Source organism: Martes martes, assembly GCF_963455335.1.
Source record: "Martes martes genome assembly, chromosome: 6".
NCBI classification, from domain to species: Eukaryota; Metazoa; Chordata; class Mammalia; order Carnivora; family Mustelidae; genus Martes; species Martes martes.
The window spans coordinates 117,124,170-117,144,493 of record NC_137893.1 but is presented as its reverse complement, the minus strand read 5'-3'; the positions used below and the strand labels follow the sequence as shown (position 1 = coordinate 117,144,493).

Here is a 20,324-nt window from a genome sequence, read left to right as displayed (position 1 = left end):
GGTCCTACCCAGGCTCGCCTGGCTGTGGGATCCCAGCCCAGGCTTCTAGGTGGAGGGGTAGCACCCACCTTCCCACGTTGCTGCAGGGTCTGACTCCCAGAAGTCCTGGGGAAACTGGTCCCTCCCCTCCACCTCACACCCACAGAGCCTACACACCTCTCCTCCCTTCCCTACAATGTAGCTGCTTGGAATTCACACCCCACCCGAGGCTTCCCCACTTAACCCACCCTATTCTCATAAGGACATTACTTTGGGATATCCAGCATTTCTAGGCTATAGAAATATGCTGGGGCTGTGTCTCCCCCATCAGACTGGAAGTTCCCTGAGGGGGAGGCTGTGATTCTCCTCTCAGAAAGGGCAGTCCCTAAAGGTGGGGCTGTGTCTCCATCTGACTGGTACCCCTGTGAAGGCAGGGCCTGGGTGCCTCCTTCCCACCTGCCCCTTCTTAGAGTCCGGGGCAGGCTGGACCACACCAAGCCTCAGGAATGTCTGATGGGTCTAAGGCCCACCAGGAGCCTCCCCTGACTCTGGGGGCTGAGGGGAGTGGAGGGGGCAGTACACCCCTTGGAAAGAAGGTGATTCTCCCCACTGGAACGTAGAAAAGGGGCTCCACAGATGTAGGGAGGGGCCTGAGAAAGTCCCGGGCTGAGAATCAGACCCTCTACCTAGCCTTGGGCCTCAGCACGACAATCACCTGGAGAGGGAAACAGACCAGAGAGGGGACAAGTTTCCCATGATGGAGATGCCACACTCCCCTTCTCCATCCAAACCACCCCCACCACACATGGGCGTGTGCGCCCATACACGCGCACGTGCTCACACACATGGCCTGGGAGCTTCTGGCAAACACTCTTGGTCTGACAACCTAGTTTTGTCTGATTAGGCTAGAGCACTGGGGTGCTCTCTTCTGGGGTGAAGTCTTAGGAACTGTCCTGCAAAAGCAAGACAATGAGTGAGAAACTCCCTTTTCCCCCTCTTTCCCTTACGAACACTTACGGGCGTAGGGTAGGTGCTCTCCACGCGTGCACAGTCTCACAGACCCTCCAGGGGACCTGATTTCCTGAACAGAGGTGTGGGTGACACCCATCGTCTCCCAGGAGTAAGATGGGCTCACCCATGGGGCACTACCCGTGGCACAATTCAACACACCAGCCTCATCTCCACCCACACCCCCCACACCCAGTCCCAGCCTGGCTCTCCCCCCACCCAGGGCCCTCCAAGACCCTTGGCCTCGCAGCCCCGCACTTCAGTCAGCTGGCCAGGGAGGTGGGAGGGGGCGTGGGGCCCTGGGGGCGGCCCAGGAAGGGGCCGGCCCAGGAAGCCTGGGCTTCGGCTGCTGCCTGTGGCCTCATTGTGTCACCGGCTCTGTAATTTACCCCTGGCAGGGCCCAGCCCCTCAAATGCTTCCCGCTCCCCTCCTCCCAACCCATAGAAGAAGCCAGCTGCTGAGAACACACACTTGCACACCTGCTGCTGGCCAGTGGCAGGCATCCTCACAAAGTGGGTGCTCTGTGTCCCACCCCCAGCTTGGGCCTAAGCAGATAGACTTCAGGGCAGACACACAGCATCCTAGCACCTGTAACCTGGAGACAGGACAGGCAGGAGGGGAGGGCTGTGGGGCCTGGGAGCCCTGGAAGGCAGTTTCTCAAGAGAGGTTCCAGGCTGGAAAGAGGAGGAGAGGTTTGGGTTACGGGGTGGGGGTCAGAGTCCCAGGTGTGAGGAATATGAGGCAGGGGAGAGGCAAGACAGAAACAGTACCACCTTAGGGGCTGCAGGGCAGGAGACAGGAATAGAACGTGCTCCTTCCTTAGGGGACCACCAGGGTCTGATTTCTGGAATCTGCTGCGATGTCCTGGTCCCTCCCTGCCCAGGGCTGCCCTGTGCTCCCACTCCATGCCAGCCCCAGAGACAGCTTCTAACCACCCTAGAGCCCTCAATCTCCTTCATCGCCCACTTTCTCCTTGCTTCCAATTCCAGGCTCTCCCGCTGCAGGTTGAGACAGGGGTCCCCCTGCAGGACCCTCAGCAGCTGTGGAGGCAGGGTGCAAAACCATGTGTTTATTTTTATTAGAAATGTTCTCGGTATAAAAACAGTCATGCGCTACACATTGTCATCAATAACCATCACCAAACACCCAGGCACTGAACTCCGTGTCATCGGCAGGAGGGGCAGGCGGGGGGCAGGCGGGGGCAGGACACGCAGCAGACGGGCAGGGGGCAGGCAGGCAGGCTGCGGGCCACAGGGACACACACAGAGGCCACCGGGAGGACGCGGCACTTGGCAACACACTTGAGATTGGTTTTTGTTTTGGCTTTTTTGCGTTTTGGATTTTTTTTTCTTTTTCTCTTATGCGACACGTAAGATTTGGTGAATGGGGGTGACAGTGGCAGGGAGAAAGCAAGGGCTGGATGTAATGAAGGCGAGGAGGGGGCTGAGAACAGGAAAGAAACCTGCACGGGAAACCCAGGGGAGCACAAGAGAAAAAACTGGAAAGACCTGGAGACGAAGGATGCACGAGGAAGAGGGGGCAGAGGCAGAAAGAGAGCAGCTAGGGAAAAGCAGAGCACACAGACAGGTGCAGAGGCAGAAAAGGCAGTGGTAAAATAAAGACAAGGATGGAAACAGACTGGGATGGTCACCAGTGCGACAGCAGAGACGAAGGGAGAGAGAAAACCAGCTCTGGGGCCCACGCAGCCTGAGCCCCTGTCATTTGGGGCCGGGAGGGACCATGGTCCAAGATGCAGGCTCTTGGGGTGGCCTGCAGCCGGCCCGGCCTCTTGTCCTCCTCCTGTCACCTGCCCGGCTTGCCCAGGCTGCCCGGCAGTGACTGCCGGGGGCTCTGCTGTCCTCAGCACCAAGCCGCGTCCGTGGGCACCCACGGGCAGGCAAGACATCAGCTGGGCCCCTGGGAGTGGCCCTGGCCTGACGCGTCAGCCACAAGGGTCTCGGGTCCTCCTCCTCTTGTTCGGCTCTGGCGGCCTAGCTAGATTGCATGGTTGGTGTAGGTGACGTAGGTCTGTTTGGTGGCCAGTGCTGGAAGGAGAGAGACCGGGGTACCCAGACATCAGGGGCAGGCTTCTTCAAACCCCCCTTCTGCACAGTCACTGCCCTGCCCACAGCATCAGGTCCAGACCCCTGAACCAAGCCGTTGACATCCCCCAAACTGAATGGTGGCCCCACCCCACCCATCCCATTGCTCCCCCACTTCCCTTCCCCTACTCTGCACTCCCCCCCCTGCAACTAGTGCCTCATCCCCCCACCGCACCCCCACCAAATTCTCCCACTCCCTGAACTCACCCAGTGTCTGAACAGTGTCTGAACATCCTTCCCACCTCCACACCTTCGCTGGGGCTAGTCTGCTTCCCTGGAGGGCCCTGCCCTCCTCACTCTGTCGCTTTAGTTAGGACCCCTTCTTCGACGGGCCCTCCCTCCCCACCCCACTGCTCTGGGAGGGTCCCCCGACGCCCTGCCCCCAACGAAGCCCCCGCCACCTCCCGACTCCACCACACTTAAGGAGAATCTTTTTTATTTGTGATATTAATCATATGTAGCCTTAAAGTATTATCGACAGAAGGGTTTCAGGTCCACAGCACACATTCTGGAAGAGCACATGCGAAAAACAGACATTAGACAGAGCCTGGCAGCCTAGGGGATGGGAGTGGCGAGCCGGGACAGACAGAATGAATGATGGAACCAGTGGCTGGGCCCTGTGAGGCTAGACACTGACTAGCTGACCAGGAGGCCCCTCCGACTGACTTGGCCCCTGTCCCTCATTCAAGGAAGGCAGAAGGCCTCCAGGTCCCATCAGGCCTCGGTGTGGCTACCCTTCCCATTTCTGGGCATCCCTGTCTCACCCCAGCCTTGAGTCTCCCTTCTCTGCACCCTGAGCAAGGGCCAGCCACCACCAGGACCTGGGCTCTGTGTCTGGGTACCCTCATTTCCCAGTCTCAGCCCCCTGTGGGCCCCTCCTCCCACCCAGCTGGGTGACAAGCTCTTCCCAGCATGAGCCACCCCTACCTCCACCCAGCTAGGGTTCAAACCTCATGGCAGCCTAGTGACAAAGTCAGAGAAGGGCCACCCTCCTGTGACAAATGAGGCACTGAGGCCAGTTGGGTGAGGAGCCTGGCCAGGCCCTTAGTTTTGTCCTATCAGGATCCAGGGTCTCCCTGCATGGCCAGGGACAGCTCAGTGGAGTCATCAAGGTCAGAATGCTGCCTGGGGTGGGAGCTAAGTGCTGGTGCGTGGAGGCAGCCGGACAGGAGATGGTTACGGTGCCCTAGTGCTGGCCTGACACTCCATCAGAGGCCTCTCCACCCAGAAAAGGACCATCCCTGCCAGACTCAGCCAGGGTGTCCACAGGGAGGGGGTGCAATGTAGCTGGACTCTCTGATCCTCTACCCCATGTGCTGGGCCCACAACTGCTGAGTTAAGACCACACTTCCCACACTCCCTGCTGGATGACATTCCTGCTAATGACGTGGGAGTGGAAGGGCTGTGTGTCATTTGATTTGCATGTCGTTTGATTAAAACTGTTTCTCCAGTACTTCTCCTCTTCTGCCTTCCGGGGGCAGAGCAGTCACTGAGAGGGATCAGCCTCAGCACAACCCTCTGAGAGCCGCTGGAAGAGACCCGGGTCCCCAGGCCTGCCCACCCACTACACCAGCATAGCCAGAAGCCCACCAACATAGGCAGGATTTCTGGGTCCCACTCCCAGAGGGTCTATCAAATGTGACCAGAAGCGAACCTGTGGGGGGTGGGGCAAGCAGAGGGGTACCTCGTAGGACCAGCGGGGCAACATGAGGGGTGGAACACAGGGGAGCTAAAGGAAGAACTTTCTCCTGAGTGGAGAGAGTGGCCTTATACAGTAGTTCAGCGGCCTGTCAGCTGAAATACGCAAACAGAACATGGACAATCACTTGGCTGGGCCGCAGCCAGGAAGCTGCAAGTCTCAGGTTCCCCCTGGACAGGTGGCAGGAAGGAAACAGGGCCCATGACTTCAGAAGGAGGCTTACAAAGCCTGCCAAGACTTGCCACCTTCATTTCTAAAATGACCCGTGTGCCTCCAGGGTGCTGGCTCACCACGAGGGAAGGACCATGGACAGGGCAGTTTTGAGGGAACAGCATCCAGGAGGGTCCTGGGCTGGACAGACTTGGACAAAGGAGCCCGGCCACAAAGGCAGAGGTGCTGAAGGGGGGGCGGGGAGCTGTGCAGATCAGCACTCTGGGGACAGGAGTCTCTGACTCCCTCCCTCTGTGACCTCCGGCAGCTCCTCCCCCGCCCTCCTAGGCCTCCGTTTCCCCACCTGTAACACAAAAGAACTCAGTGGCCCTTTGGCCCAGACTTCTTTCCCTGCGGGCCTCCCCAAGCCCCACATCTCCACCCCACTCTCTCCAGCACAGTCAGAAAAAGAGGCAGCTGCTGAATCAGTTCCCCGGGGCTCCATCACCTCCTGGGTGAACTGATAAAATTGAGTCTCCAAACCTTCGAACCCGCCAGCAGCCGTGGCTCAGAGGTGAAGGAAAACAGCAGCAGGAGCAGCCAAACCTCCACCAGCTGTAGGGAAACAGGCACCTGGGGCCAGGGGCACCCACGCGGGCAGGAGGAGGAAAGTGGCAGGGAGGTGAGGGACAGTTGGGCCCTGCCGTCCCTCTAAGAACAAGCTGTCTCCAATAGAAAATCCAGTCCTTGGGTTCCAGAACCTGGAAGTGCATTCAGCCCTCAGCTACAAGCCAGGGGCCCCAGAGTCCTTCAGCGCAGCTTCGGTCTCACCATCTGGAAAATGGGAGCAGTGAGTCTGCCCGGGCCCCCCCACCCCCGGGAGCTAACTGTGAGACTCTCCCACTGTGGCTGGGATCAGGAGGCTTTGGGTGCGGTCCTGCCCTCCCCAGTACAGGGGATCGCAGCACCTGCCAAGGAGCCCTTCTGACAAATTAAACCTCTCAGCACCTCGATTTTCTCATCTGTACAATGGGTGGCTCTCAGCTGCAAGGTGGAGGGAACCCTGCAAAGTGGTGGACAAAGGGGCAGGGCTGAAATGACTAGAGCAATGAGGACAGGGTGAGGACAGTGATGCTCCAGAGGCATCCTCAACCCAAAGGGAGGGACACAGGGCAGGAGCCAAGGGCCCCAAACCCATGCCTTGCCCATGACAGACCCTTGCTGCTTTTCAGTCCCTGCCACCTCAGATAACAATTAGCTGGGCGGTGGCAAGCAAGAGCTGACAGCCCCCATTTGTCGCCCTGTGTCTCTGTGCCCAATCTACCAACAATCAGGCCCCTGAATTATTTATTCTGTTGTTTGTGTAAAGATACGTGGCCTCCCAGTGACAGAGTGAAAAATGGCCCTGCTCCACAGGAGTGACATCTCCCCACTCTCCCTGCTCACACCCGCTCACTCTGGCATCCCCAGAATTAATCACCGGGCTCCCACCCAGCACCCCATAACTCCTGCTATCGCCAAGCTAAGGGACAGTGGTGGCAAAGGGTCCTGGCCTCTGGTTCCCACAGCTGGGCGGAGGGAGCAAACAGCTCTCGTCCTTCCCTTGCAGGAAGCAGGGCTGGGAACCCTGCGTTTCCCTTCCTTGGGCCTCCATTCCCCTCCTTGTCTGGTGGGGGGTGGGGTGGGAAGGGGTGGGAATTCTACCCTGTCCCCATGGGACCAACCTCAACAGAGACAGAAGAAGCCATGTCAGTGAGGAGCCATCAGAGCTGTCTGGAAAGGCCCTGCCCTCTGGTTCCCTCTGGCCAGTGACAGCACCATGAGGGTCACCCTTTGGGGTTAGGTTGTTATCTCCAGTTAGACACCCATGGTCCCTGGAGGGCTCATGCCCCATTCAGACGAGCCCTGGAACAGAGCTCATTTGACACACCTGCCTGCACCAGGGTAGTAGGGCCTGGAGAGTGGAACCTGGGACAGGTAAGTCTCCGTGGGAAGGAGGAAAACCGAAGGCAGGAGTGTGGGGTGGGGAGCAAGGAGGGGCCCCTGCTCAGGACAGAAGGGTCTGGTGAGGGGCTGCATTTGGGGTTTCTGCAAATCTAGACACAAAAGTCCAGAGGTGAGGCATCTTGGGAGGACAAGTCCCCTTCCCATCTCAGAATGGAGGCCCCAGGGGGCCCCTGAAGGGAGTCCTAGGGCTGTAGGTCCCAGGGGAGCTCTGGGAGGATTGGAACCAGAGGTCATCTGGCAGAAGATGGGGGTAGGGGGGCAACACATGGTCTTCAGCATGTCAAAGAAGGGGACATGTCAAAAGACACCTATACTGTTCCGCACAGAGAACTGGGCCCCAGAGATAGGAAGACCATGTGAAGTCGGGGTCAAGGGAAAGACACTGGGACCGGCCAGCCACTGACTTGCTGTGTGACCTCAGGAGAGTCACTCACCCACTCTGGGCCTCAGCTGGGGATCAAACCTCTAGCCCCACCCCAGCCTCACAGGACTGTTGTGAAGATCACTCAACAGGGGAGAGGGCTTTGGGAGTGAAAAATCCTGTCTGGATGTAGGAAGAGACTTCCCTTCTTTCCACAGATGGCAGTCTCTCAACACGTGGGAGCTGTGCTGAGAAAGGGAGGGAAGATGCTTCCCCAGGGCCACGAGGTGGGGGAGCCTGTGAGAGGTGCTGCCCTAGCCAAAACACACCAAGGAGGCTAGGTGTCCTGGTCTCCTGACCTGCTTGTCAGTGACACAGGGCCTCCTCTTAGAGCCTACACTCCAGACACTCCTGTAGTCTAGCCCATAATCCTCCTGCTGCCATCAGCAATGTCCATTTCTGGCCTTTCCCCCAGGACGAGAGGGAAGCAGCTGACTAACTACTAACTCCCAGGTCCCACCAGGACTGAGAGTCTCCCCAGAGGGAGGGGCTCTTCTTCTCCTTCCCCACCAGTGGGAGTCCCCGCAGGACTTTCAGATAGCAGGGGAGGCAGAAGCTGCCACTTAAACTATTTGGACACTTGCGTGATATCCAGGGAGGAAGCCAAGGTCTCAGTGAGCGGGGGTGACCACGGCCACCCCTTCATCTCACCCCCGCCAACCACTGGAGCAGCTAGAAGGGAGGCCCCTGGAGGCCCACCCCACAGGTGGGACACCCCATGGCTCTCTCCAGGGCAGAGGCCTCCGTCTCCAAGGAAGCCGTAGAGACATCACCGTGAAGGTCAAGTCCAGTCCAGCTACCTGGTGACTATGTGACCCACATGAATCCCTAACCTTGCTGAGCCTCCCTTTCCTCATCTGTATCTGTACACAGATACTCATCTGTACACAGATGATAAATAACTTGCCTTTTAAGGTCGCAAGGCTGTGTGTCACACAATCAGGGTTCAAGGAATGGTTGCCACCACCACTGGTGCCCCCGAGGCACCCCCATCCCTCGCATGCCCTGCCCCTATCGCCCCTCCATCTCTTCTCACAGAGGGCTGGCTGCGAGGGGGACCAGAGAAGCTGACAAAGATGGCAGCCTCACTCCCTCATGCACATTCCTGCCCAGGCCCAGACCTTGGGCTGCCCCTCAGATGCCGAGGTCCCCCTCAAAGCATGACCCTCTACTGCAGAGGTTTCCTTGGACCCTCCCTTGGGAACACCCAGCTACCTGGGAACTGAGGCCTCTGGATGCCCTCCGTCCGACCCACTTCTTCCCTTACACATCCTGGGGACCCACCTCCTGGGTCCCCATCTCTCAGGGCCCTGTTAGGGCGTGGCCAGGCTGGCACCAGAGCCTCTGTGCCCAGGTCACTAAAGGGCCAGAAAGCAGAGGCCCTCCAGACAACCCATTCTCCCAGAGGGACTGAGAGGGCACAGGCCCAGATCTTGGCCCCAGGGCCGAGAAATCCCAGAGCCCCCATCACCCTGCATGAACCAGGTTCCCCCACAGCCTCACCCTTGGCAGTCAGATCCCTGGAAGCGTGCAGCTAAGGCTAGGTGGTGCAGGACCTTGAGGTTCTCTCCCGGTTACCAAGATGGGGTGGGGCAGAGGGGCACTAACCTGGCTCCTATAGGTTCTCCCAGAATCCCCACTCACCTGTGGCCTCAGGGCTCTCCCAGGAACCCCAGAGGATGGGCTTAGGGAGGGACGTGGCCAGGGTCCTGGGTATGGGGGCTGGCCTTCTCTGGGAAGGAGGCGAGGCTGGGTAGGGCCCCGAGGGAGAGGGGAGGACCCGGACACTCACCAGGGGTCTCGAGGTTCTCGCAGAGCTCAGACTTGGCCTCACCATTGGGCCGGAAGCTGCCCTTCTGCGTGAACTTGTTGGACATGGTGGCGGCGGTGACGACGGCTTTGAGGCTGCGCTTGCGCTTGGGCACATTCTGCTCCGGGTGGAAGAGGATGATGTAGACCTTGGGCATGTAGAGCATCCCCAGGGACACCGAGGCGCTCAGACTCACCGAGACCGTCAGCGTTGTTGTCTGGATGTACAGCTGGAGATGGGCCAGGGGCAGCGTCAGAAAGAGCTCTGCCCCGGCCTCAGGGTCCCGACCCCAGGAACAGACACAAGGGGGACAGACCCTGGGAGCCCCGCCCCATGTCCCACTAACTTCAGGCAGAAGGGAGTTGCGGTGTTGAGCTGGGACTTTAGATCAGACTCTCTGGATTCAAATCGTGGCTCCACCATTTCCAGCTCTGTGACCTTGGACAAGTCCCACCCTGTGCCTCAGTTTCCCCATGTGGGCATGCTGCTATAGTACTCACCTCATAGGGCTGCCATGAGCATGAAATGCCTTGGTAAATGGTGATCGTATATTCAACAACACCCAGCCCATGGTATGTACGTACATGGAAGTGTTTCCCACTGCTTCATGCCATGTGGGGTAGCACCACTAAAGAAGGGCCCTCAGGGAGCCACAGCTGACCCTCCCAGCAGCATCCTGCTACACAGGGCTGGGAGTGAGATGAACATCTGTCGGTGCCTTGGGGTAACTCCCAGGGGCCATGCCACAGCCCTCGACCAGGTCCCCATTCAGTGACTGCAACCTGCACTGCTGCCCTGTGCAGAGCAGGCCACTGACGCGGGAGCCACCGCGCCCAGTGAGATATGGCGATGGCGGCACAGTCAGAGCCCATTTCACGCTTGCTCGCCAGCACTAACGGTGACAGATGTTTAGCAAAATGAAAGTCCATTAATCTGGGTGTCGGATAATCCATTCTTCAATAGCGGGGCCTTCCAGGCAGGGCCTGACAATTCCCACTGCCCCCTGGGGTCCCCTCCCTGCCTCCTCCATCATCCTTCCCAGTCCTCCAGGCCTCTGCTGTCCTGCCAGCCCCCCTCAACCTCTGTGGGGCCAGAGGAGACCCAGGCTGTAGCCCCCAGGTCTGGGCATGGGGAAGGCAGGAAATGCTCTACCCCCTAAATCTGCCATTTCTAGATCTGGGCCCCCTCCCTTGGGGCCTGGCTGATGTGCCATCTCCTCTAGGAAGCTTTCCCTGACCCCCAGCTCTATCTGACCCCCTACGACACCCATTCTCATACTCTTCCCCATCTGCCCTTCTCTAGAAATGCTTCATGACCTGGATCTGAAGGCTGTCTTTCCAGCTATCCTTTGAGAGAGAGGCTGGAGAAGCCCTGGGGTCTGAAAGGAAAGAGGGATGTGACCCTGAGTCTCAAGCCCTCAGTTTACTCATCAGTGCAATGGGATGAGAGCTGCTACCTCGCCAAAGCCAGACTGTGAAGCTCTGTGAACTTGCACAGCACTGTGGGGAAGAAGGCTGGGAGTGTGGAGAAGTGGTTTTATTTGTCACTGTTCAGAAACTGTCACAAGTCCAGGGAAATGAGAGCCTGGTCCCCAGGCAGCACACACCCCTCTGGACACAGTCATCTCCTGTCCTCCCATGCAAGCCTTATTCTCACTCTTGTGCAACAGTGCTCCCTCCCAGCATGACTGGCCAGTAGGAGGGTATTGGCTACCTCTCCTGCCCCCTGAGATGGGGCTGATGACAGGGGTTGGGGGGACGGACAGTCTCCACACCACTGGGGAAAATGATGAAGGTCTGGACTAATCAAGATGACGCTTGTTTTCTGGATCTTCACCATTGGACTGGGAGCTCCCTGGGTGAAGGTACGTCTCCCTCATTAGACTGGGGTCTCCCTGAGGGCAGTCTCCCCTCTCACACTGGGGGTTCTTGGTTGTCGGGGTCGTGTTTCTAAGTCAGATATCCATCTTGGGCCCTCTGCCCACACCTTGTTGATTGGGGGGTGGGGCGTGCATTCGGGCCCATACAGAGTTGGTGGAACCAGGGATAGAGGCCTCCTCTCTGGACAGAGTGAGCCCTGTGTTGGGGGCGAGATTCCACTCTGCCCTGAGCCACTGTGGGATGCTAGACCCCTCCACTAACACAGGCAGAAGAAGAGCCCAGGGGACACACATGTGGTTCCATGCCCTGCTGTCACCATCTTAAATCCTGAATCATTTTTGAACAAAGGAAGGGACTTTCACTTGCTTTCTGCATAAGGCCCTGAAAACCAGAGAGCCAGCCCTGAACACGGAAAACAGTACAATCCTTGGTGTTCTCTTTTGCTTTTCAGCCTAGGAGCCTTTTTGCAAAGATACAAGATGAGGCAAAAACTAACCCAACCTAAGCGAGATGCCCCCACCTGCTGGGGCCCTGCCCTTCCAGCAAGGGCCTTGGGGGCTCGTCTAGCCATCCCAGGCTGAGGGGCGGCCAGCCCCGTGCAAGCACAAGTAAGGCTGCACACCCCAGTCCCTCTCCATGCTCTGGGGTCTGGAATTCCCACCCTCCCACCAGCTCACACATTGTCCCAGAGCCCCCTATGTGAAGGTGCACGTTGTCACCAAGAGGTGGTAGCATGCTGATTCTATCAAAGAAGGAGCGGCCCTCTAAAACCTCTAGAACCCAGCAGACACCCCCACCCCCCAGGGATGAAGCCCAGGTAAGATGTAGCCCTCCAAGGCTGGTGCAGCCCTCAGCAGCACTGAGAGGTGACCTCCAGGATCTGATTTCGTCTTGTTTCCCAGCCAACCTGTCTTCCAGACCGAGGTGCCTGGATTCCTGCTCCCCTTTCTGGTCAGGCCCTGGCTACACTCTGTCATCTGCAAGAAATCCTGCCTTTGCCTCACAAGTGGCTGCTCCCCAGAGCGAAGAGGTTGTCAGAGCTAGCTCTGATGGGCGTGGACAGAGGTCACCTCGGGTGGGGCAAAGGGCACAGAAAGGAGCTGCTGTGAAGGGAGATGAGGAGTCTCCCGTTTCCCTGTGAGGCCTGCTGGGCAGAGGGTCCAAGGGCCCCCACTGGGGGTGCCGAGGAGATCTACCTGCTCCTCGATTTGGCCCAGGCTGATCCTAGTGGCCACGGAGATCCTCGGAATCTGTACAAACCAGAGAAATGAACCTCCCCACCACCTGGTCAGCCTCTGTGGCTAGGTCCCACCCAAGGGAAGTTAAGAGGGAACCCCACGCGGTGGAGAAAGCATGCTGTGCATGGCTCTGGGTAGTGCTGCACGGCGGCCACAATAGCCCCTGGCAACTGGGGCTAGCACGGGGAAAGCCATCCACCTGCTCAGCCCAGCAGCACAGACTGCTTCGCTCCGCACCACCACCTGCACGCTGGGGAAATGGGCACCACCAAGCCCCTGCACACACGTGTGCACACAAGCCTGGGCATGCCCACATGCCCACAGACACGCACGCCCATAGACACATGCATCTCTGCAGTCACACACACACACCCCTGAACTCACAGCTGTGTGCTCACACGTGACTCAGACTCACGCCGGGGGGCACATGCACACACACACACGCACTTCCTTCATGCACCTAGGTACACTCGCATGCACGCACCCAGATGCATTCACCCATATCTGCACACATACCTGAATACACACCTACAAGTGCACACACACACATCTGCACATACATGGCCAGGCACATACAACTCGTCTGCACAACCACATGCATCCCAGCCGGGAAGCTCTCAATGTACACACCTGCCTGTTCCCACCCAGTGTGCACAAACACAGCCACCTGCACACAGATACACACCACCCAGCCACCACCAACCATGCACAAGAAGGCACACACACCTCTGTAACCACACAACTCCCTGCCACGACCCCACCCCTCTCTCTCTGTACCTGTTTGCAGGGCTAGCAGAGCCCAGTGGAGATTCGGAGATTCAGCTCCTGGTGGCCTGTGCCTCTAGGAAGTTGGGTCCCAGCATGGGGTGGGAAAAGAGCTCATCTCCCGGCCCCTTCCTTGTGCAGAAGCCCAGAGGGGAAGGTCATGTTCCATGTCCCCCACCATCAGGACCAGAGCAGGGTCACCTGTGGCTGAGAGGCTAGCCTGCTGTGTGACCCCAGGCAAGTAAGGGCCTCTGCGCCTCTCTGGGCCTCAGGAGAGATCATTTCAGAGGCTCCTTTTCAACATCCATACTCAGGGGAGCCTCCTAAAAAGGAAGAAATCAGAGGCAGTCCGGGTAGCCTGGAGAGATGTGGGGGCTGAGCAGGAGGCGGGGCCACAGCAGCCGGAGGAGGGAGGGTCTGACGGCCCCCTGGGAGGGCAGGACCCCCACCGAGGAAACTATAGGAAGGCAGAATCAGGGGCTCAGCCAGCATGTTGTCTGCCTTCCAGCCGTTCACCTTTACTCCCTGAGGAGGCAGGGGATAGGAGACTCCTGGTGTTGCCAAAATTTCTCAAGCTGTCAGCTTCCTACAGTGTGGGGTGGCTTCCCCTGCTGGCTCTGTGGGCCCCCTGGGCACTGCAGGCCCCCTGGGCACTGCGGGCCACGGGGCTCCGCCTGCACCTGTCCTCAGCAGGGAGGGCTTCCCGAAGGCCTGTGGGGCCAGGAGACCTGGCTCACAGGGCAAGCTAGGCCTAGTGGTTGCTTTGGCTCAGGTTTGTGGGGTGACCTGGAGCCAAACCTGGTCCCTGATCTCTGGGCCCTCACTGCCAACCCCAATGTCTGCTTCTCAGAGCCCCTCAGCCCACTGGCCACCTTTAGAAGGCAGGCTACAGGTCTCTCCGGGCCAGGCCAAGGGTTTCAGCATGGAGGGCAGAGGTCCTGCCCTCGAGGAACTCTTGGAGCAGAGGTGGCCCTTACTAAGGAGGCTGCAGGGCAGGGAGGTGTCCCAGGGCTGCAGGGGGGCAGTGTGGACTGGGTTTGGGGAGGGGGGTTCCTGAGTTAGGCACAGCAGGGTCAAGTTCAACCATGCCACCTATGGGCTGTGTGACTCAAATGAGTCACTTGGCCTCTCTGTGCCTCTGTGTCTCGTCTATAGACAGGGATAGTGCTATCCACTTTACCCTGCTGCTGTGGATGGGGGCCATCAGGTAAAGTGTCAGGCCCATGAAAAGCACCCCATCCACCATGGCCTTGGCATAGCATCACTCAAAGCCAAGGATCCTGAATAGCTCACACCTGGGCAAGCTCTAGCTTCAAATGCCAGCCATGGGCTGGTGACAACCCCAGCTCCAGCCCGGCCCTCAGCCCTGAACCCCGGCCCTGTATATTCAGCAACAGTATGTGGACCTCTTAACAGGCACCCCAAACTTAGCACATCCAGAGGACTGCCAGATCTCGGCCCCCAAACAGGCTCCTCTGTGCTCTTCCCTGCCTGAGGGTGCAGATGTTCCTTCCTCCCGATCCTCACGACAAAACCCAGAGTCATCCTTGACTCTCCTCTGCACTTCTTGCCCCACATGCAATCCGTCCCAAATCCAGCCAGCCTCACCTGCAGACACATCCAAGAACCCCCGCTTCCCATCACGCCTGGCCCCAGCAGCCCCCTGCTGGGCTCGCTACAGTCACCTCCGCATTGGCCATCCAGGTCCCGGCCCACCACAGAGGGGTAAATGGCTTTCAAACCCATCATGCCATGTGATTGTGACAACACCTTAATGACTGCAAGAAAAGGATCATGACCCCAGCATACTGATGGAGAAACTGAGGCGGAGAAGCCAGCTGCCATGCCCAAGATCCCAAACATAGAGCTCAGACCAGGAGCTGGGGTCCTTAGTCCCAATAACCCCTGGCCCATCTCCAACCTCTGGCTTCAGTGACCCTCAGTCCTTCAAGATTAAACCCTGCAGGAGCCAGGCAGCGCAGGGGCTGGGATGTGGTCAGAGTGCATGGGGCCCTGGGGTCTGTCCAGGCCCACAGGATGGCCTGACAGAGCCAGCAGGAGGCACCCCGTCTACAGCTCTGGAAGGACCCTCAGCTGACACCCCAGGCTCCCAGGCTTTGGAGGCTTGGTGACCAGGAGAGGAGGAGTGAGTGCTGATCCATCCCCCACCCAGGGACCCAGGGGGATCCTGCAAGGGCAGAAAGAGGGGCAGGCAGAGGACAAGGAAGAGATGAGTGGATGCAGGGAAGATGGGGCTGAGCAGGGCGAGAGGTGGGAAAGAGTCTAGAAGAGATTGAAGGTTGACGGAGAGGAGAGAGGGAGGCAACAGGAGGTAGAGGCAGGGAGGGAAGGGAAGAAGAAGCAGAGAGTTGAGACGGGTGGAAAGGGGAAGCCAGAAAAGAGAAAGGGTGGGAGAGAAGAGGGACAACCCAGAAGCCAGAGAACAGACTGGAGGCAGAGGAAGCAGTGAGGCATGGGAAGAAGTCCTCTCCAGAGTGGAAGGAAAGGCCAGTGAGCCCCCAAGGCTGCCCGCAGCTCGGGGCCCTCACTCAGGGCCCTCACCCCCAGCCCCACCACTCACCTTGTCTGCCGACTGCGAGGTGCCAAAGAAGATGGGGATGAAAGCGAGCCAGACGATACAGGTGGTATACATGGTGAAACCGATGGGCTTGGCCTCGTTGAAGGTCTCGGGCACACCGCGTGTCTTGATGGCGTACACGGTGCACGTGACCATGAGCAGCATGCTGTACCCCAGCAGGCAGATGAGCGACAGGTCCGAGATGTCGCACTTGAGCACGCCCCTGGCAAAGCGGGGGTCGAGCGTCCGCTGGTCCTGGAAGTCCACCACCGAGTGGGACGGGTCCACCACAAACCACACGCAGATGCCGAGGAGCTGCAGGGAGATGAGGCTGAAGGTGATGGCCAGCTGCGAGGCCGGGCTGATGAAGCGCGGCGCGCTCACTGACCGCTTGCCCTGCTCGAAGATGCGGTAGATGCGGTTGGTCTTGGTGAGCAGGGCCGCGTAGCTGATGCTCATGCCCAGCCCCAGGAAGATACGGCGCAGAGAGCAGGTCCCCAGGTCGGGCTCAGCGATCATGAGGAAGGTGGTGGCGTAGCACAGGAAGATGCCGGCCAGCAGCACGTAGCTCAGCTCGCGGCCCGAGGCCTTGACGATGGGCGTGTCGTTGTAGCGCACAAAGGTGACCACTACGAAGAGCGTGGCAGCGATGCCCACCACGGCCAGGAAGAGGGGCAGCACGGCCCAGGGCGAGTCCCACTCCAGCTTGATGATGGGGATGGGCCGGCAGCCTGTGCGGTTCTCGGTGGGCCGCATGTCGTATGGGCAGGTCTTACAGGTATAGCGATCCACCTGGTACTGGTACCCCGTGCACGGCTCACAGTGCCAACAGCACGGCATCCCCTTCACGGTCTTCTTCCGCTCACCCGGCTGGCACGGCAGGCTGCAGATGGAGCGGGGCGGCTGTGGCCCGCTCCCCGGCCAGTGCATCCGCTCTATCTGACAACGACATCGCAGGGGAGCCAGCCTCAGGCTATGCCACCCGCTGCCCGGGGCCACCCCACCAGCTGGCATCCCGGCCACGACCCGCTGGACCCAGCATCTGGAATTAAATAAGCCTACCTGCGTGATGCAGGCCTGGCTGACCTAGGAGACATCCTGAGCAAATCCCAAACCCTCCAGGACTGTACAGAGACACTGAGCCCAGAGAGTGGCCGGGAGAACCAGGAGTCCCACGGGGGAGGAGAGGGAACTCGGGAGCCCTGATTCCAGACCCACCCCAGCATCACCCAGGAGCTTGCTGGAAGTGCCACCTTTGGGCCTGCCCCAAACCTACTGTGTCAAGATCTGAGTCTTAACCAGACCCTGCAGGTGACTTGTGTGCTTGCTGGGAGATGTGCCGTCACCGTGGCTCAGCCCACAGTGTCTCCTCTGGGTGGGACAGGAAGCTGTGCTCAGCAGAGAGCAATGACAGAGATTTGCTCAGAGGACACAGAATCTGTGCCCGGGGGTTAGAATTTCTTTACATCTTGCTCTAAATCAGTGCTAGTCACCATTATATGTCTCCGAAGACACAGTTGTTACGAGCAAAGGAGCCACGGGGTGTGTTGGCACCCCTACCAAATTCAGTGTTACAAAAAAGTCTGGAAAGTCAGCGAGAGGCACAGAAGAGCTCCAGGCCCTGAGCAAAGGGAGCTGGACTACACTTGGGAGCCGTGTTCAAAGCATCTGTTCCAAATAGAGTGGCTGCTAGGAGTTCACACTTGGCGAGAAGGGGGCCTGGCCAGACAGGTGCTCCTCTGTGCTGGGTCCTTGCTCCCAGAGAAGGAATAAGCAGCTGCTTAGGCAAGGGGATGGTTTCAGAGCTGAGGAAAAGGGGAGGGGCAGCCAAAGATGGGCTCCCGGGAGGGGGGAGGAAAAGCTCAGGGAAGCAGCTTGTCCTGTGGCTCTGGGCATGACAGGGCCATGTGGTCCCCTAGAGCCAAAGAGCACAGGAACAACCTGGACCACGATCCCTAAAGGAACGATGAGGCAGGACAACCCTGGCCATTGGAGCTATGAGACTAGGAAAACAAATGGCAACTGTGGCTGTTCTAGAAAACTGTGGCTCCCATAGAAAGAGCCATGAATGCAGGTACATCCTGGGATTACAGGTGTGTTGCCAGCTGGCTGTGAGCCCTTCAGCAAACACCTCAACCTCTCTGAGCCTTTGTTTCCCCACCTGATCCAAGGACACCAGAAAGAGGCCACTCTGCCCTTTGCTACTTATTGTGGCTTCTGTTTGGAAGTCATCACAGAAATTCTATTTCCCCAGAAGCTCAGCCCCACAAGGTGCAGGGCTCTGTGCCTGTTCCCTGCCTTGTGTCTAGCCCCCAGCACAGGGCTGGCATGCCGGGGACCCCGGGACTCTCTGTGGAATCTATGACAGAAGAAGTGAGGCCCAGGCACCAGCCGTGAGAGGCCATCTCAGTTTCAGACCCGGAGGAAGACGGGGCAGGCAGGGTGAAGTCTCTTCCTCAGGCCCCCACCCCAGCCCGGCCTGCTCTGTGACCCCCACAGCACAGCCCAAACTGAGCCCTCAGGAGAAAATGGGGAGGATGTGACAGTTGAAGTCCCCATCCCCCTGACCTTCCCCCTGCCCCGACTCCACACTGGCTAAGGGGCCTTGTATCATCGGGGAGGTGTCCACTGCCCTCCCCACACCAAGGCCCTGCCTTCACTTACCACAGCTGTAGAATGGGATAAGAACAGTGCCTGCCTCACGGGGCTGCTGTCCACATAGTAAGGTCCCACACTTACCACAGTTGCTGTATACAGCAGACACTCAGTAAGGCTGAGCTGCCGATGTTGCTGGTGAACTAAATCACAGGCCCCCACTGCTCCCCTCGCTGTGCCCCAAAGAGACACGCCTCCACTTGGGATATCGTCCCCTTGGCCAAGTGCTCCCACCGGCCCTGTTTTGTCTGTCTGTCTATCTCTCTTCAGCAACCCAAGGAACATCACCGTGGGAATGGGCTCTACTCCCGCCCTGCCGTGTGGCCTTTGGAACATCCCTCAGGCTGGGCCCACAGAAATACTGCCTCTAACTCAGAAGATTGTCAGAGCCAAATGGGATCACGGGCAGAAAGTGTTTCAAGGAGCTCGAAGGGCTCGTTGCTGGAAGAGATTCCTATAAGAGGAGACAGCAGGGACATGAGGCAACTCTCCCAGGATCGGCAATAGGGAGTCTGAGGCCAGATACGGGCCTGGGCCTTCTGGCCTCTCTGGTCCATCCATCCGGCTGTCACATTGTGCCTGACCCAAGCACGGCTCACCCCTTCACCTTGCAAGGTCAGGGCCAAGTGCACTGGCATTTCCTAAGGGAATGAACCACAGGCCCTTTCTCTCCAAACACATGCTCTAGTCACAGCTAGGTATGCTGAGGTCAGAGAGGGAGAGCTACAATGTCCTGGGGATAATCAGGGGCTGGGAAAATGCAGCTAGGAGGATTCAGGAGAAGACACCCCCCTCCAACTGCCCATAATACCCAGAAAAATGATGACCTTCTAGATGCAGTTTGACAGCTTTAGGAAATGCTCTCAAACAGCCCTCTACCTCCAACCAGAAACCCCACCTGACGGTGCCCTTTGCCTTAAGACATTGTCTTCCTTTGTCCCAATGCAGCCGTCCCTCCGCCACCCCCAAATTCCCATCCCTCCCCTGTTCCCTGCACCTGCTGAGCCCTTCAGTCCACGGTAAATTGTCCAGATTATCCAGCGTTTTCCTCCGCCAGCAGACAGTAGGCAGGAAGGCCCCAGGCCAAGGAAAAGGGCATACAGCAGAAAACCTACAGCCCCATCCCTCCATTTCTGGCAGGGGTGGCACTCCAGGCCCTTGGAGGCCTGGACTGGGGCCTGGAAGGAAGCCTGGGCTTGGTAACAGCAAACTGGGAGTCAGGGCTGGTCCGTGCTATCAGCGGCCACCTCCCCTTGGTCTTACCTCCCAGGGGTTGGGTGGCACACATGACTCTGTCCATCCCTCCTGGGGTCCCTCTCTGCCCTCCCACCACGTACTTACTCTGAGGTGTAGGTGGTCCGTCCAGGAGCCGATGACCTTGTACTCAGCTGAGCCATTGCGCAGCTGGTACTGGTAGATATCATAGCGGCCAGGGGCATCTCCGTTCTCATTGAAGGTCACGGGGTTCCCCGCAATGCCTGTAGGGGCCGGTGACTGTTACACACTCCGTATCTTTGCTGAGCTCTCACCAAGAAGCAGGGAGGATCAGGAGCCCAGAGCAGAGACACCTCTGGGGAGGCCCCTGTGTGGAACATTTTAGGAGGTTCCCCCGCCCTCCAGAGGCCCCCAGCCTCTCTCCCAACGGCACCCCGGGACCCCTTCTGGTGCACAGCCCAGGACAGACACCTGAGAAGTTGACGTTGCGGATGTACTTGAGGAGCTGGGTGCCATCCACAGGGTCCATGCGCGGGCAGAGCCCCACACGGCCGGGACACAGGTCGCGGTGCATGGCGTGCAGTGCGTGGCCCATGGCGTACACGGCATCAATCACAAACTGTACCTTCCCCTCCTGCTCATACGCCGAGTCCTGCCCAATGCGTTCTCGGTCTGCAATGAAATGCCCAGAGTGGGGGCATACGTGAGGCCCACTGTCCTCACCGACCACGTGCTGGGTGCCAGAGCCAAGAGAGGTGACATGGCCCACCCCTGCACACCTAGGCCTTCTGGCTCCTGGCCCAGTGCCAGCTCTAT

General features: G+C 58.7%; 1 protein-coding gene across 4 annotated transcripts in view; it reads right to left on the bottom strand.

Moving 5' to 3' along the window:
* Nucleotides 1–2,343: 2,343 nt before the first annotated feature.
* GRM4 (glutamate metabotropic receptor 4) overlaps nt 2,344–20,324 on the bottom strand; it is a gene marked incomplete at its 5' end in the record, with an annotated part of 125,829 nt that continues 107,848 nt past the window's right edge. For 3 of the 4 annotated variants that reach the window (XM_080806235.1, XM_080806232.1, XM_080806234.1), the window contains 5 exons: nt 2,344–3,033; nt 9,160–9,406; nt 15,642–16,577; nt 19,635–19,771; nt 19,980–20,180. In XM_080806235.1, the coding sequence (XP_080662361.1) occupies nt 2,984–3,033; nt 9,160–9,406; nt 15,642–16,577; nt 19,635–19,771; nt 19,980–20,180 (1,571 nt within the window). In that variant the 3' untranslated portion in view covers nt 2,344–2,983. Of the gene's footprint in view, nt 3,034–9,159; nt 9,407–15,641; nt 16,578–19,634; nt 19,788–19,977; nt 20,181–20,324 lie in introns of all 4 variants that reach the window. The other variant, XM_080806233.1, reaches the window with a different exon arrangement.